Source organism: Elephantulus edwardii, unplaced genomic scaffold (genome assembly GCF_000299155.1).
Source record: "Elephantulus edwardii isolate Elephantulus edwardi_28Jun2011 unplaced genomic scaffold, EleEdw1.0 scaffold00006, whole genome shotgun sequence".
In the NCBI taxonomy this organism is placed as follows: domain Eukaryota; kingdom Metazoa; phylum Chordata; class Mammalia; order Macroscelidea; family Macroscelididae; genus Elephantulus; species Elephantulus edwardii.
Genome location: NW_006399756.1, coordinates 36,053,410 through 36,069,529, shown reverse-complemented (window position 1 = coordinate 36,069,529; position 16,120 = coordinate 36,053,410). Strand labels below are relative to the sequence as shown.

At 45.3% G+C, this 16,120-nt stretch overlaps 1 protein-coding gene across 1 annotated transcript in view; it reads right to left on the bottom strand.

Annotated features, from left to right (window-relative positions):
- The window catches only part of SORBS1 (sorbin and SH3 domain containing 1), a 115,830-nt gene that overhangs the window by 27,913 nt on the left and 71,797 nt on the right, over positions 1-16,120 (bottom strand). Inside the window, exons 16-18 of the mRNA XM_006880092.1 lie at positions 8,586-8,758; positions 5,820-5,905; positions 2,631-2,798 (exon numbers count right to left, since the gene is read on the bottom strand). Of these exons, the coding sequence (XP_006880154.1) occupies positions 2,631-2,798; positions 5,820-5,905; positions 8,586-8,758 (427 nt within the window). The remainder of the gene's footprint in view (positions 1-2,630; positions 2,799-5,819; positions 5,906-8,585; positions 8,759-16,120) is intronic.

The window sequence follows — 16,120 nt, the reverse complement described above, 5'->3', positions numbered from 1 at the left end:
ATAGAAGATGCTACATGAGAAAATTCAGGGTTCAAAAGCTCTATCAGCCTTCACTTTAGATCCTAAGCCCTCAGAAATGCACCTCATGTGTCTAGGTTCCTGAAATGCGGGTCTTGTGGGGATCTTTTTAAGATCACACATTTGCCAGAGCAAATTTTTTACTTTTGCATTTTCCTTTTGATCTTTCCATCCACCTATCTGTACAGGTATAGATTAGAGGTCACCTGAATGACCACCTTACAATCAAGTTATGGCCAATACATATTTCAATACCCGCACTGGTGATCAGATAGCTTAATTTCAAGAGTAGGTGAATGAGAAAATAATGGATGTGAGATTCATGATAAATGACACGTTTACAGAGAAGGCCGAGTGACCAGAGAGTACATGGGGAGGACAAAAGTGTCCTAGTGATTCCAATTGAAAAAAAATTAGATAGTTAGGGAGCTCTGGTGGCCTAGTGGCAAGAAACTACACTGTAATCGCAGAGGTGCACGGTTCAAATACACCAGATGCTTTCCTGGAGAAGGAGGGACAATCTCCTCCTGTACCAGTCAGATCCAATTTGACGGTACACATACAAAACAATAAAATAAAATAAATTTTTAAAAAGTTAGATAGCTATGGAACAGATACTAAAACAGTACCAAAGTCACATTTTGAGATGTAACTAAGTTGGGCAGGACAACATCACTTACCAAGTTAACGCTGTATAGGTGTATAGGTTGTTTGGTATTGAACTACTAAATTGCTTTGCTTATTAATTTGCTTTAAAGAGAATCTATACACAGTTCAAGGTTGACAGGCACTGAATCTACAGAACACTTAAGAACTGTTGTAGAAAGTGTTTTCCCCTTCTCGTTCTTCCTAATTCATCCTGAAGCTAAATTACTGTTCCCTTTTTCTAGCTCCCACACCATGTTACCCTGGGACAGACTTAGCTGTGGGTATGTGGGCGTTTCTCTCACTAAACTATTAGCTCTCCTTAGAGCACATTCTCTGGGTCCTCACAGGGTTTCATGCAGAATTAGTCCTCAATGAAATTGTACCTCACAGGACCAAAGTCCACCTACACAGCATGGTTCACTTGGAACTTGGCACACGTGAGAAAGTGGAGACCAGCAATCAACTTCTGGGACAGTGATCCTCAACGGGTGGTCCCGCAAATGGCACCATCAGCATCACCTGGGACTTTGCTAGGGATGTAAATGACCAGGTCCCACTGCATGATTCAGTAGCCTGTATGACAGTAAGCCCTCTGGCACACTGTAATGCCAGCTCAAGTTCGAGATCATGGTGCTGGAAAAGAAGCGGCTGGGCCAGGCCAGGCTGAGTTTGTCTCTGGGGCTTCTGCGTGCTCTACCTTGTCTGTTATCACTCACAGAGAGGCCAGTGGATATGGACACAGTCTCACAGAGCCTTCAAAAGAGCTACTTTTGGAGCACTGAAGGTCAAGGTTGTTCTTCCCTGGCAGATGAGTACCACTTGCTAGCTTTGGCTTCCCCCACTTTAGGGTCTCCTCTCTCCACCCCCAGGATTCCTTATGTTACTAGGAGTCCCTCTTCCATCTCTTCCCCTCCCCCACCAATAGCTTTTCTTTCTTTTTTTTTTTTTTAAAAAAAAAAACCCCATTTGATGAATAGCTAGTGATGAATCTGCCATTGAAAAGACGTAACTACTACTCTACTGTTACAATGAAAGTTTATAAAACGTGTGTATATGCTTTTGGGACATCACTCCCTGACTCCCTTTCTCTTGCAATCCCTCCATACACAACTTCCTGAACTAATATCTTCAGGAGGGCTACTTGAGGGTCCTGTGGTAAAACATCCATTCTTATGCGAGATACAGGATTTGGCCAGCACCAGAATTTCAGCATTAGTGCAGGAGGCCAAGATACTTGAAAGGCTTGTTGCTCCCCATCCCTTTTAACACACTAAGCATTTGTAAGCTGAGTTTAGAAATGTCAAAAGGAAGGGAACAGATGAAACCCTAATTGGTGTTGTCTTAGCCTCCGAAGGCTTATCCTAAGGGCAAAATTCTTTGGGTTTCAGGACTCCTTAGCTTGGTATCTGAGCTCCTCTAGACACTAGACCATTAATGAATCCACATGTGAGCAGAAGCATTATTCTCTCATAGTTTTAGATTAAAGTTACTCGATTTCCGGGCCTCTGTAAGAGGTGTGAGGGAAGCAATGCTAGTTAACTTTTGGAACGTGTCACTAAACCATCTCTTCAAAGCAAGCTGCTATAATTGTCTCTGTCATAAGCTACTAATACATCTGGACTAAACTACAAAGGTTCTAAGCAGAATGCATAGGTGCAACAGTATGGACGATGGGATGCAGTATGTAGGGGACTGGGCTCATGGATGCAGCTGACACGCTACAGGCATGCACGGGGGATGCACGAGCAATCGCGGGCCCACAGCCAGGCATGCTTGAACACACAGAGCACAGGCCACAGTGGGGGTCGCATCCTTGTACCAGCCACGGGAGAGCCAAAGCAAGCCTAAATGCAGCCAGGGTGACAGATGCCGCTCGGAGAACTATTTGGCCTACAGAGAGGCAATGGCGGGGGAAGCATAGATCGCTTTGGGTCAAGCAGCAGATCGAGGCGACCAAAACAGACCTCTGACCCAGATTTCCTTTTTGCGGTATCGTCTATATTGAGGAGGTCCCCAAAGCGCTCGTTAGTGATAAACTGATGGTGTGTCGGAATGACGCCCGTGTGGCGGCGAGCAGCAATATCGGCCTCTTCTTGCTCGCGCTTAAGTCGTCTCTGGTCCGCTAAAAGTTTCTGCCACGAAATTGCATAAAAGGGGCAGTGAATCATCTGGTCCAGGGGAATGGGAAACGGCCAACAAAAGCAACGGAGGGAAAAGGTGCTGGGTCAACGGGGAGGAAACCTCAAGAATGAGACGTCAGAGGGACTTTACGTGCTACCACGTTCCTGTGTAACTCCCTCCCACACCCGGCACAGGAGAAATCTGGGGGAAGCTGGGATCCAGGGAAGGATGAATTTCACACAATTCTACTGCCTGGCAAATCAGTCCCTGGCTCAGCCAAGAACCCCTCACCTCCTAGGCCATGGTGGCCAAGGCTAGCTGAGCCAGGGGCTAAGTCCAGAGCATTCACAAGCATGCTGGGCTGCAGCTGGCGGCTGGTCGTGCTGGCCTCCCCCTGAGGAGGCTGTGAGGAGTGGCCCCTGCGATTCCCATGCTGAGGCCAGGGAGCAGCCATTTCTCCTGCCCCAACAGGCTGGCTGAACCTACTATTCCTTTATTCAATTACATCATGTTGTGCTTCTCACATCTGCAGTGATAATCTGCTCAAGACAGCGCAAGTACCCATTTCAGGAAATAGAGCACCCATTTCTCCTCTGCCAGCCAGCCTATCCTGCCCTTAGGAGGTCTTAGCACATAACACCACTTTTATATATGTATGAAACCACAAAGCCTGAGAGAGAGTATAAGCTACTTTCTCACTTAACTATTTCTTCATTAGGTGAGCTATAGGCAAGGTTAAGGGGCATGATGGAATACAAATATGTCAAATAAAATTAATGGTACCTGCGGTAAGGAAGAGCTATCATCTCCTATATGATTTTTAAAAGCCTTAAATAAATATTAAATAATGCTGAATTTGCCCAAATGCCCTCTTGGTACCTATGGAAATGATTCTGTGAAATAGAATTTGAATATGAACATTCTGGGGATCCACTTTCCTTGTAGAAAGCATTAACTAGAACTGAGAAGATGATTGCTAGCATGCTCGGTAAAACATCATCAGCACTCCTTCTGCTGGCATTATAGGCTCTGGAGACATCTAGTCCTAAAGGGTGGTGGGCTGCAGGCTCCTCAGTCTACAAACAAAGCGGTAACTCGCCAAATGTCTGAGGGCTGCCCTGTACTCAGGTAGGTGGATGTAAAAGTCAAAAGAGAAAAGACGGCACTTTGCAAAGCACAAGGACATGGAAAGAGGACTGGCCCAGGGATATAGCCCTGGTCTCCAACTCTGCCTCTGCCCTCAGGTAACTTGTGATGTGATTGTGGGAAAGTCACTCCCTTGCCATGGTCTTTTCCTGTACAAAGGCAAAGGAGAGAGGATTATTCATATTAACAAGGCTGAGGTAGTCTTATCTTCTAGAAGGTTATTACATCAATGTTAAGAATAAAGTATTTACATACAAAAGTGCCAGAATTAATACTCTCAGCCGGGCACTGAGTTGTTTCAACTGATACTTGAAGTTGCCAAATGCCCTTGTTCAATAGCCCTGGTACTCTAACCTGGGTTATAATATCATCAGTGGTCATCAAATGGAGCAAAGCTCCCAACCTAGTGCTTGAATGTGACCTCAGTAAATCCCTCAGCCAGTTTAACGACATAACCTAAAAACTCTAAGACAAGAAAAAGAGAACCTTTAAGGATCTGTGAGTCCATGTTGTTCAGGGGACATGCAGCTTATCTTTTATATGCAATACTTATTACATTGATTGCTAAGTCAAGAAAACAAAAAAAAAAAAAAAAAGAAAGTAAAACAAGCAAGAATTCTACCACAAAACCTTCCACAGTGGATACCTGAGTTTATTCTGCCAAAGTGGAGTTTCCTCTTTCTTTATTCATGTAGAAGGCCAACCTGGTGTAGGTGGCATTCTTACATCTTGATGATAGTGAATACTTGACAAAGAGTAAAAAATGAATTGATTCTGTGGCCCAACGGACACTCACTGTGAGTTTCTAGTCTTAGGACTTCAAGTACTCTTACACATTAAATGCTTCCTCTGGTTTCTTCCATAGGCAGGTACAAATCTCTTAGTGGATATTGCTTGGATTATGCCTGAGGAGGGGAAAGGTGGGGATGCCCATGCCTTCTCTGATTTTGATCTCATCATCTGGCTACAGGGATTACCATCCAGCTCTTCTCAAAGTCAGCATCACCCTTAATGTCTCAATGAAAGTCCTCTCAGAAAAATAGGGAGGTGAGCACACTTCAGCCTGCCTGCTATCTGGCTCAAAGCTCTTCCATTCTTACTTGGCTACAGGAAAATGGACCTTGGAGAGTGGTTTATTCTATAGGATGTGTTCTCCTGAAAATGCAAAGTCCAGCCAGCATTTATCACATTAATATTTGAGGACAAAAGAATTTATGCTTATGTCTTCCTAAATTCCCTGCCCTGTGAGTCAAACACTACTGTACAGATCATTCAGAAGCTTTGAGAAAGATCTTCATTTTGAAGATCATTTTGGTTGGGGTTTATCAACATTGATTGAGGTATCTTTCATCTTCCAAGTTAAAAGCAAGAGCGTTACAAGTGACCTCTTTAAACTTTTGTAAAATGCATTGAGGTAATAATTCTTGTTCCTTTTTCTTTGTTCCCTGTCTGCATCCTTTCACATCTGAACTATACTTTGTCCCAACAGAGGGGTCAGAAGGATTGGAGAAGTATGTGGGTGGACTTCCTCAGAGAACATCAAGGCTAGGGAGGGAAGGAATAAAGGAGGGAAGAAAATTCCAGTGTCTCCTCTACAAAGCACGGAATGCAGTATGTGTGTCTGGAGGTGGGGCTGACCCCTTCCTGGACCCATGCTGCCCCCCACTCCAGCCCCCTGCCAGCAGTGCTGGCTGGACTCTACATTCAAATCCCAGTCTCCATGTGGAACTCAGCCTGACTTTTCTGAGTAACTGAGCTTGTGTCAAATAATATGTCACACTGTAGATTCCATCCCTGTTTTGTTCCCTCTTACAGAAGCCTAGAATGTTTACTTCCTCCATATGAGGGCCAAGGAAGAGCTAAGAGATTTTAAAAATGGACTTTACCTCTTTATCATCATGACGTCTCCGAATAAATTCTTCTGTGGATTCCAAGTAGTCAGCTGGTATGAAATGTCTTGGTGATTCTGAATCTTCAAAAACAACAAAGTAGTGTTAAAACAGGCTGGAGTTTAAAGAAATTAGGCCAGGAAACAAATTCTAGCTATTGAACGTTCATCAGTTAAAAAGAACAAGTTTTTATCATCATTACTGATCAATAATCAAAATCTGCAGACACACCACCCTCCTTTTAGATCTACCTGTGAACTCTGAGTACAAAGAAAACCAACCAGAAGGCAAAAGATGAGGAAAAGAGAGGGCCTTCGTTGAAAGTGTCCCTACAAAGAGGGCGTGCAGTATCTTACAGGGACAAACCATGCACTCACACACATACACACACGCACATAACACACACACACACAGGGCCACTGAGAGAGGCTGCCTCTCAAAAAACCACGGGGTTAAGTCAGGGTTTGGTGCAAACAGCAAGTGGTTCAGGAGTTCCCATGACGGAATTTCTCAGGTGAGCTAAACGGCCAATTTTTCTTTCCAAACAGAGTTTGGTGGTTAGTGTAAACGACACAGACTTTGTTTTTAAAGAAGTGCAGCCACTACGAGCCATGATTAATTGCCAAGCAAAACAAACAGAAAACAAAGGACGGACCAGAAAATGAGCACCAAAGGGCACAAGGTGGGGTGGGGGGAGAGGAAGCAAGCAAAGGAGGGAGACGGATGAAGCAGGACTGGTCAAAGACACAAAATGCCACCTCCGAGGGACGTTCCCAGTTCACTGTGTGGGTTGTTGTTCCTGTCCAGGCCGTGGTCTGGGAAGGGCCCGGCATTCCCGTTACTAAAGGCCCTCGGCCCGTCCTCAGGCACTGCTGGTCCCTCCCGTGGGGGCTCTGGGATGCGGCTAAGTCGCTCCATGGTGTGGCGGGAGGACAGGCGTTTGGGGACAGAGGGCTTCCCCCCGGAGGAGGGCTCGTGCTGAAGGGCCTGACTCAGGTGGTCTGGCTTCTGGCATGCCAGCAGGCCCGTGGGGTCACCAGGTGAAGTCTGCCTGGGGGGCTGCTGAAGGGGCTTTTTCAAGCGAAAAGGGAGGGGGCTCATTAGGTAGATGTTCCTGAGAAGCACGCTCTTGTCCCCTCGGGGGTCCGGCCGCCAGTCGGGCTGTCTGGAGGTCTGCTGCTCGTGCTTGCGGATGGTGGTGAAGCGGGTGTAGGAGGCTGGACAGGTCCCCTTGCACTTGTTGAGGCGATGCCTGGGGAAGTCTCCGTGGACGCTGCCACTGCTGCCCTCCCTGCTGTCGCTGGAGACGTTGGAACAGTGGTCGAGGTCGTCGGAACAGGCCGAGAGGGGGTCATTGGGCACCAGGCCCCTGAAGCCCAGGGCTGCGTCTGCCATGTTGCTGCAGGTCGGGGAGGCGTAGACCCGCCCGGGGTTCATCACGTCCACCTCGCGGGGCCGCAGCTTGGTGGACTCGAGCAGGGACTCGGCCGAGCGGGCGGCGGTCAGGCCGCTGCGGGACAGCACGGGCGTGGGGGACTTGCTCAGCCGGCCCGACAGGTCGAGGGAGGGCATGGACCGGGACCGCTGAATGAGCTGCTCGAAAGCGGTGATGCGGGAGGAGACCGTGTGCTTGGGGATGTGCTCGGGGCCCTCCTGGCTGGAGCCCAGCTCGGCCCTGGCCAGGCCCAGGCTGCTCCTCTCGAAGTGGGAGGCCAGGTCCCGCACGCTGTTGGAGGAGCCGGGGCCCAGCAGGAGGCTGGCGCGGTTGATCTGGTGCATGTCCCGGTAGAACATGGAGAACTGCAGGCCGGCCTTTCGGGACAGTGGGCAGGGCCTCCTGGTGCTGGAGCCGTACTCTTGCAGGCTCATGGTGCTGCTCGACCTGCTGTCATACTCCCTCCGAGAGCGTGAGAGCAGGTTCTCGATGCTTCCTCCCGCGTGCAGGGGAAGACCTCTTCTGGAATCGTGCAAAGATGCAGACACGCAGAGGTTCTCACAGCTCTGGGCCTTTTCGGGGGGCAGCAGGCCGCTCTTCTGTTCCCGCAGAAGGGTGCTGGGGGCCGAGAGCCGGGGTTTGAACTTGGAAGGGAGGATTTCGGAAATGCAGGCTTTGGCAGCTGAGAGGGGCTTCTTGTGCTTACACCCAGGGCCTAACACATTGCTAGTGTGAAACGTTCGGCTAGGAACTGAAGATGAAGAAATCATGTGAGCATTCCCACCTTTACGGTCCACTGGTAAGCATGCAGAATAAAATAAACAGACCCATTAGGTTAAAGCTGAAAGCTGCTTTAAAAACAAAACAAAATAACAACAACAAAAAAAGGTGAGAGAACATGCTCATTTTTCATAAGGGCAGTTTTGGTTTTGGTTTTGGTTTATTTCCAGCCCAAGTCTGGAAGCAAATGAACTAGTGTTGCAAAGCAGGTGCAGAAATGCAATGGAAAAAAAAGGTCACCCTGCTAGAACCAGGAGAGGCTGAAGCTCAGCTAATAACTAAAAGGGAATTAGAACAAAAAAGAGAGAGAGAGAGAGATGCTTTGGGGAGAGCAAGGTGAGGGGCTCAAAGGGAGGGAAACTATTAATACCAGAAAGAAAAATGGCCAGTGAGGAAATAGGAGGGGGGAGGGCACAAAGGCCCAGAGGCTGGGAAATGGATCCGACTGAGTCAGAACCTGTCCCAGTTGCTGGTGGCGGCCCCGCCACAGCCACCACCAAGGTGACCTGTGCGTTCAGGAGAGAGGACGGCAGCTGTCACTCAATTACCTTTAGTGGACGCTGAACTGGATGGCCGCTTGAGCCCACTCAGGCCCTGCAGGGGGATGTCGCCACCTTCCAGGACACTTTTGTAAATCTGTCTCTCGTTCTCCAAGCTAGCAGGGTCCCCGGGGCCCCCATCGGATTCCCTCTTGACTGCATGGAAGTTGGAAGAGTATATACTAAGAACAACATTTCAAAAAAAGGAAAGAGAGAAAAGAAGGGAGAGAGATAAGGATAAGGATTAGTAATTTAAACTTTTTTTCCCTCCCTCCTCCAATACATTCCTCTCCCTCAATACATTATCAACTGAATGTTGGAAACACACTTGCTAGTCGCAGGGAAGCATAGTCATTCTAAAGGGCAATTCTTGTGTAGACAGAGATTTTTTTTTTTCTCCAGGCAAGTTAGGCCTACTGGTTTCCTGAGCACTCAATGATCTTGTCCAAACAGGACAGTGCTCTGAGATGACTGTATTTGTGCTTGCAGAAGGGCAATTCTGCAAAACAATGGCAGTGGGAGGGTGAGCAGGGGGCAGGACAGGTGGCAGCCCAGGACACGAGTGGAGCCTGTGACGTGGTGACGTGGTGCCTTCGCAGCACTGGCTGCAAGTCCACAACCTGGACTCTTTCCCCAAGTTACTCTTCACAAGCGAATTGTCCAACAGACATGAACTTCATCTGCCAGCCAGCTGCCCCAAGTCTCCAGGAATATCAGTGATAAGAGGAACGAGAACCTTCCATTCTGTGTGTGACCTCTAACTCAGCCAAATTTTGCACCCATTTCTTTCAAAATGTGTGTTAAGGACCATATGACATGCATTACCAGTATACACTACAGCTCACTTCTAGTCTTCATTTATTTGCATCTTGCTGTAATCTATTTTGTGCAAGCTACCACAAATCCTTTTTGGAATGAGGTGGGGTTTGGAAAACAATGAAGAGCACTTACCTAACTCCTCCCTCCCTTCCTACTCTTAATTCTGATTTTCCATGCCCCCAACTTGGGTCTGTCTGCCTGTCTTTTTTTTTTTATTATTTAAAAATTTTTATTTATTTATTTATTTTATGTGTGTACCATCAAATTGGATCTGACTGATACAGGAGGCGATTGTTCCTCCCTCTTCAGCAGAGCATCTGGTGGATTTGAACCGCGCACCTCTGGGAATGCAGTACAGTTTCCTGCCACTATGCCTGTCTGTCTCTCTCTCTCATACATACACACACGAGTGTGCACACATGCATACATGTGTTGTTGTCATTGTGTACCACCGAGTCAGAACAAACCCATAGCTGACCTTCCAGCTGGTTTTCAGAGGTAGTAAATTGCACAGGAGATTGTCTCTCTCCCATGGAGCAGCTGGTAGATTCGAACTGCATATTTTTACCTTAGCAGTGCAGCTTCTTACCCGTAAGCCACAAGAGTTCCCTTAGCATGTGTACACAAAGTTCTCAGCTCAGTCAATGGCTCCTTTTCTACCATATTACTTGGGCTTTTGTTCGATGGCACTTCAAGCCTAGTGAATTCAACTTCAAATCCTATAACTCCCCCACCCCCCCATTCTGAGATGAAGAAACTGAGGCACTGAAAGCTCAACCATTTGTGCCACGAGGTCCTGTCCAACTTCCCAAGCTCCTCTTCACTTCCTTCTGCCAAGACTCTTGGCCGTAACTGGCTGCCTGACCTCACACTTTCTCTACTTCACCAGCTGCCAGAACTCATCCCCTCTCCCTGACCCTGTTCTTGGATTTTATCTGACCCACTATCACCATTTCCCCCTCTGTGTTTTCAGGAGAACCACAAAGCAGCACGTAGACCTCTCCGCAGAGATTTGCAGCAGTCAGCGGTTTTCCTTCTGAAATAAACGCCAACACGCCTTCTCCAGACGTGAACACTTTGCAAATGAGTTTTGCCTCTTGTTTTGAAGATCTCCAAATACTGAAGAGATGAACATATTTCCATCATTGTGCAAAAGCTGAGGACAAGACTAAGGGAGACCTTTGTCCAAGGTCACAAGAGTTATTAGATTCTTGCTGTTTCCCAGTGGGTCAGAAAAAAAGCAAACAGATAGCCTAGGCTGGAAGAGGAAAGCACAGCGGTCAGGATTAGCACCTACCAATTTCTTAACAAAACAAATTACATTCAGAAGCTCAGCTCTGAGCAGCTTCAGTGGAACCAGCTTAATTCTGGAAGAACAAACCAGAAGGAGCTAGGACCGAGAATTCACCTCTGGATAATATGCAGAACTGGCTGCTGCGTTTCAAGGAGATTCCGTGAACACACCTACACTGGGAGAAGAGACTGAAAACCGAGTGATCATCTGAGGGCCCTTTGTTTCCCATCAGGCTCACAGGTTGGCTTGGAGGTATGATCTAAGAAACTGGGGGTTCTGGTTTGACATCAGCAAGGAATGTGGCTCAGCTGAGGCAAATGTGCTGTTTACAAGCTTGGAAACAATCTTTTCTCCTCACTGAATTGCCTTCATCTGCAGAAATAACAGGTGCCATTGAGACTGTCCAAGAAGCCCACTTTCCAGTGTATTTTCTTTTGCACATCAGCTATATATCTTCAACCACTTTCTAGATTTCTCCACTTAGATTTTCCTCAGGCATTTTAAACTCAAGTGTTCTAAACAGAATCCCACTTTGCTCATTCTCCGTGTTGACAATCCACCTCTCACCTCCCGTGCCAAAGGTCTAGGGAGTTATCCCTTCTTCCTCTCCTTGGTCTCCAGATGTAATCAGCTACCATGTCTGGCTCACGCTTCTCTTCAACAGTGTTCACATCAATCAGTCCTTCCCCTCTCCATCTCCGTGGTATCTCCACACCTCAGTGTCTCTCCCTTAATTTCTTCAGTCAGAACATTAGTACTCCCCCTGCCTCAAATCATCTCTGCAAAGCACTGCCAGCAGTATTTTTAGAAAGCATCTCTTCAAGTCATTCCACTGCTCATTTATTCACTCAACAATTACTTGCTGAGCACCTAGTGGGTGTCAAGCACTCCTCCTAAGTAGAGACTCAGCAACAAACAGAACAGACACAAAGGCTCACCCTCTGAACGGAACTGCATTCACTGCTCAAAATCATTGCAGAAGCTCAAGAAGGAGAAGTAGGTAACCTGTTCTCTGTGGCTTTGGAGGAAAGAGTCTAGACAATCTGAAGACAGAGGTTTCATCATGAGCCTTTTGTGCTACATGAAAATTTTAAATTACACTCATGTTTTATTTGTATCTTCCTCTATAAAGTCTTTTTTGACTTCTCCTTCCCACAGCACTGAGATGTTCACGCTCTCCTGGGTTCCACCTATACACTTACTCTTGATTTTTGGTGTATATTTGCAAGGCTGTCTCTTCTAGACCATTGAATGGGGTATTTATCTCATTAATATTTGTAGGTGCTTAGCACTGTGGCTCAGTGACCATTAACTAAGTGACTTCTATATATTAAAGACTGTTGATCCAAGTAAGATGAAATCATGGGCAATCTAAATCTTTCTTCCATCTAGTATGACATTCAGTGGTACAAAAGATTTTTAAATTTCTTACGTTGAGATGTAATCTATATTGAAATTTTTGATCCTCTGCAGTGTTTCAAGTCCTCCCTACTTTCAGCAAGCAAGTTTGTGTCATCTGCAAAATGCAGGCTGTTGATGAGTTCTCCTCTGATCCTGATGCCACATTCTTCTTCAGCGTCCAGCTTCTTGAATGATTTCCTTAGTGTATAGGTTGAATAGATATGCAGAAAGGATACAACTCTCACACACAACTTTTCTCATTTAAAACCATGTAGTGTTACCTTGCTCTGTTCATACAACAGCTTCTTGGTCTGGGCCTAGGTTTCTTATGAACATAGGTAAATGTTCTGGGATTCCCATTCTTCTCCATGTTAGCCATAGTTTGTTAGGATACACAAAGTCAAATGTATTTGCATAGTCAATAAAACAAATAGACATCCTTCTGGTCAGACATTCTCTGATTTCAGCCAGGATCCATCTGACATCAGCAATGATATTGCTGGTGCCACAGCCTCTTCTAAACCTGGCTTGAACATCTAGTAGTTTTCTGTTAATGTACTATTCTAGCTGTTTGTGATAATTTTCAGCAATATTTGGCTTGCCTGTGATATTAATGATATTGTTTGATAATTTCTATATCCTGTTGGATAACCTTTCTTGGAAGTGGAAACAAATATGGATTCTTTCCAATCAATTGAGCAAGCCGCTATCTTCCAAATTTCCTAGCCTAGTCTAGTGAGCATGTCCATGGTTGCATCTGTTACTCTGAAACATAGTCATCAGTATTCCATTGATTCCCGGGTCCTTATTGATTCCTGGTTTCTTATTTTTGCCAATGCCTTCAGTGTAGCTTGCAATTCTTTCTCCATTATCACTAGCTCTTGTTCATATAGTACTTCCTGAAATTCTTCCTTGTCAATCCTTGCTACCAGAAGTCAGGAGATCAGGAGATGTATTGCATTGGCCAAGTTCACTGTCAGGGACTTTGTCAAATTATTGAGGAGCAATGATATCAGTTTGAAGACTAAGGTGCACCTGATTTCAGGCCATAGTCTTTTCAATCACTTACTATGTGTCTGACAGCTAAACAATGAATAAGTATTGCAGAAGAAGAATTGATGGCTTTGAGATGTGGTGTTAGAGAAGATCACTGAATATTCCATGGACTGTCAAGAATACAAACAAAGAAGTCTTGGGAAAAAGTGCAACCAGAGTGCTCCTTAGAGGCAAGGATGGTCACGTTTCATTTCACATATCCTGGGCATGTTGCTAGGAGAGGCTGTTCCTTGGAACGGGACATTATGCCTGAAAATGTGGAGGGTCAGGAAAAAAGAGGAAGACCTCTAACAAGACAGACTGACATGGTGACTGCAGCAATGGGCTCAAGTGTACCAGAGATGATGGAGGTAGAACAGGGTTCGGGTCTGTCGTTCACAGGGTCACTATGAGTCATATTCAACTCAACAGCACCTAACAACAACATACATTAAAGAAGGCCTTGGTTTTCTCTTGTGGAGCATATAGTTGACTTGAACCACTGACCTTTTTGGTTAAAAACCAAATCCTTCAACCACTATACCACCAGAATCCCAATAAGGAGAATTGGTGGAAGAGTTCGTAGGGAGTTGTGCTGTTACTTAAGGGCTAAGGTTCTCTGCTGTTCTGAATCTTGCAGCAATTTCACAGGAGAAAGATGGGCAATCTCCTGTGTGATTTACAGCCTCGGAAAACCATGGAGGGTCAGCTATGAGTTAGCACTGACTTGACAGTAATTGCGGTTTCTCAAGATACATGAACTGCTCATCTACAGAGATTTCTGACATATTTGCCCCAAGAGAATAGTTTGTGTTTCATATAGTTTTTCTTTAAAGTGTTTTTAAATTTTGTGTTGCTGGGTTTTTATTTCTCCTCAGATTGAGGGTAAAGGTGGTCTCTACAGCAATATCTCAGGAGCCCTAATGGTTAAAATGCTCAACTGCTAATAGAAAGGTCAGAGGTTGAAACACACCAGCCTCTCTATTGGAGAATGAAATAGTGGTCTTCTTCCTTGAAGGATTGCAGCCAAGGATTGGAAAGGGAGGGAGAGGGGAGTAAAAGTTAAGAAACATACATTTAAAAAAAACCAAAACTACCAAAACTATTGATATGTGTTCATTAAAAGGATAAATTGCATGCTTTGTAAATTATCTCTCAATAAAGCTGTTTGGGTTTTTTTGTTTGTTTGTTTGTTTGTTTTGTTTTCAAAGATGTAGTCTTAGAAATTCTCTGAGGCAGTTAAACTCTGTCCTACAGTCTGTTGTAACTGACCCAGTGGCAGGGATCTTATTGTACACAAGGCTCCCCTGCTCTCTGAAAGCAAAGTGTTCTTCGTGAAACCCCAAATGGAAATTTAAATTTCCCCATTTAAATTGCCATTAATTTAAATGAGAAAAACTTGTGCATTCTCAGACTCCTCAAAATAACCTACCACATTGTTCCAAATAATAGGTAAAACGTACAATGCCGCTGGCATACGATATTCCAGGACACGGTTCAAAGCCATGACAGCTTGATGCTGAGGCGATGAGCTTGGTCCTTGGGGAGGGAGTTGGGTGTGAGCGTTGCCTTTTTAACGCTTGTTGCAAAACAAGCACAGAAAGCTAGTTTCACTTTTCAGTTGTTTTCGCAAAACGAAAATCCTCCTGGGTGTCTTCTAGTTAGAAAAAAAACCCCACCACCCCACTATATCTTAAGGTAGGTCTTTCATAAAAACGCAGTGGTACAAAGAGAACTTTTTAAAAGTAACTGATAATCTGTCACTGTTCTGTCACTACCTGGGAAAGAGCTGCTTGACCTTGACTGCCACCTAGTGGTTAAAAAGTCAAAAGTCTTTGGGTAGGCAAAGACTGTCCATGCAAAACCATGATCTAGTGATAAAAATGACTCATGATCGGAGTTCTGTTCTCTATCTGATAACTCTCTCTCTCCCTCATTGCCATGGAGTAGGAACCGACTCACAGATGACCCTCCAGGGGGTTTTCACATTCGCATGGGAAGAGCATGCCAATTTTTTGAAACCTCAGAGCAGCTAGTGGGCTTAAATCACATCTCTGGGTTTGTGGCACAACTGTCTACTGGGTCACCAGAGATCCTTCAAATAACTCCAGGGAGAGATAAGGAAAAAAATTGCACATACACTTTATAGCTTAAATAATGTTAATTTTTGAGGGTAAAGATTGATAATTGTATTGGGAAACTGGGACTAATGGTGACCTTCTTTCTTGCCATTTGTATAAGACATGAGAGGATTCGGAACCACACCACTATGTCTTCAGACTGGGGACATTCTGGACCTGGGCCACCTGTGACTCATCCGTCTTCATTCCAAACAAGGACAATTCTCACTCATTTCAGCTCACTGCTGAAAAATTCCCAAAGGGGAGAATAAGAGTGTGTGTGTGTGTGTGTGTGTGTGTGTGTGTGTGTGTAGAAATGTCTATTCCTGCTAAATATTTCTTAAGTTGTTAGGTTGTTAGGTGCTGCTGTTTAGTCATTTCCTGAGAGGTGAACTAAAATGGAACAACACAGTCACCCTTAACGATGGCTTGAGCACGTCAAAGGTAGTGAGGATGACACAGAATACGGCAAGGTTCCGATTTGTTATTCACGGGGTCACAGTGACTTGACTGCACTAAACAACAAAAAATGAAGAACAGGTGTTTGGAGAGCCATTTCAATGAGAGAAATACAAGCACTGGGCCAATGAACACAACAAGTATCTTTATGTACATAAATACTTACAATGGTTGAGACAATTTTTGCTAAATTGCTTTTCATTTGCTCAGAACCAGGAAACGAGAATTTTGTTGTTTCATTATGTGCTGTCAAGTTGAAATTGATTCACGGCTGACCCCCAGTGGGTTTTCAGAGGCTAAAAACTGGATGAGAGGAGCTGATGGGTACTACCCACAAGCCTTTGGCTTGGCAGTACAACTCCTTACCTCTTAGCCAGCAGAGTTCCCTGTGAAACTGGAGTGGCTTCTGTTAATTT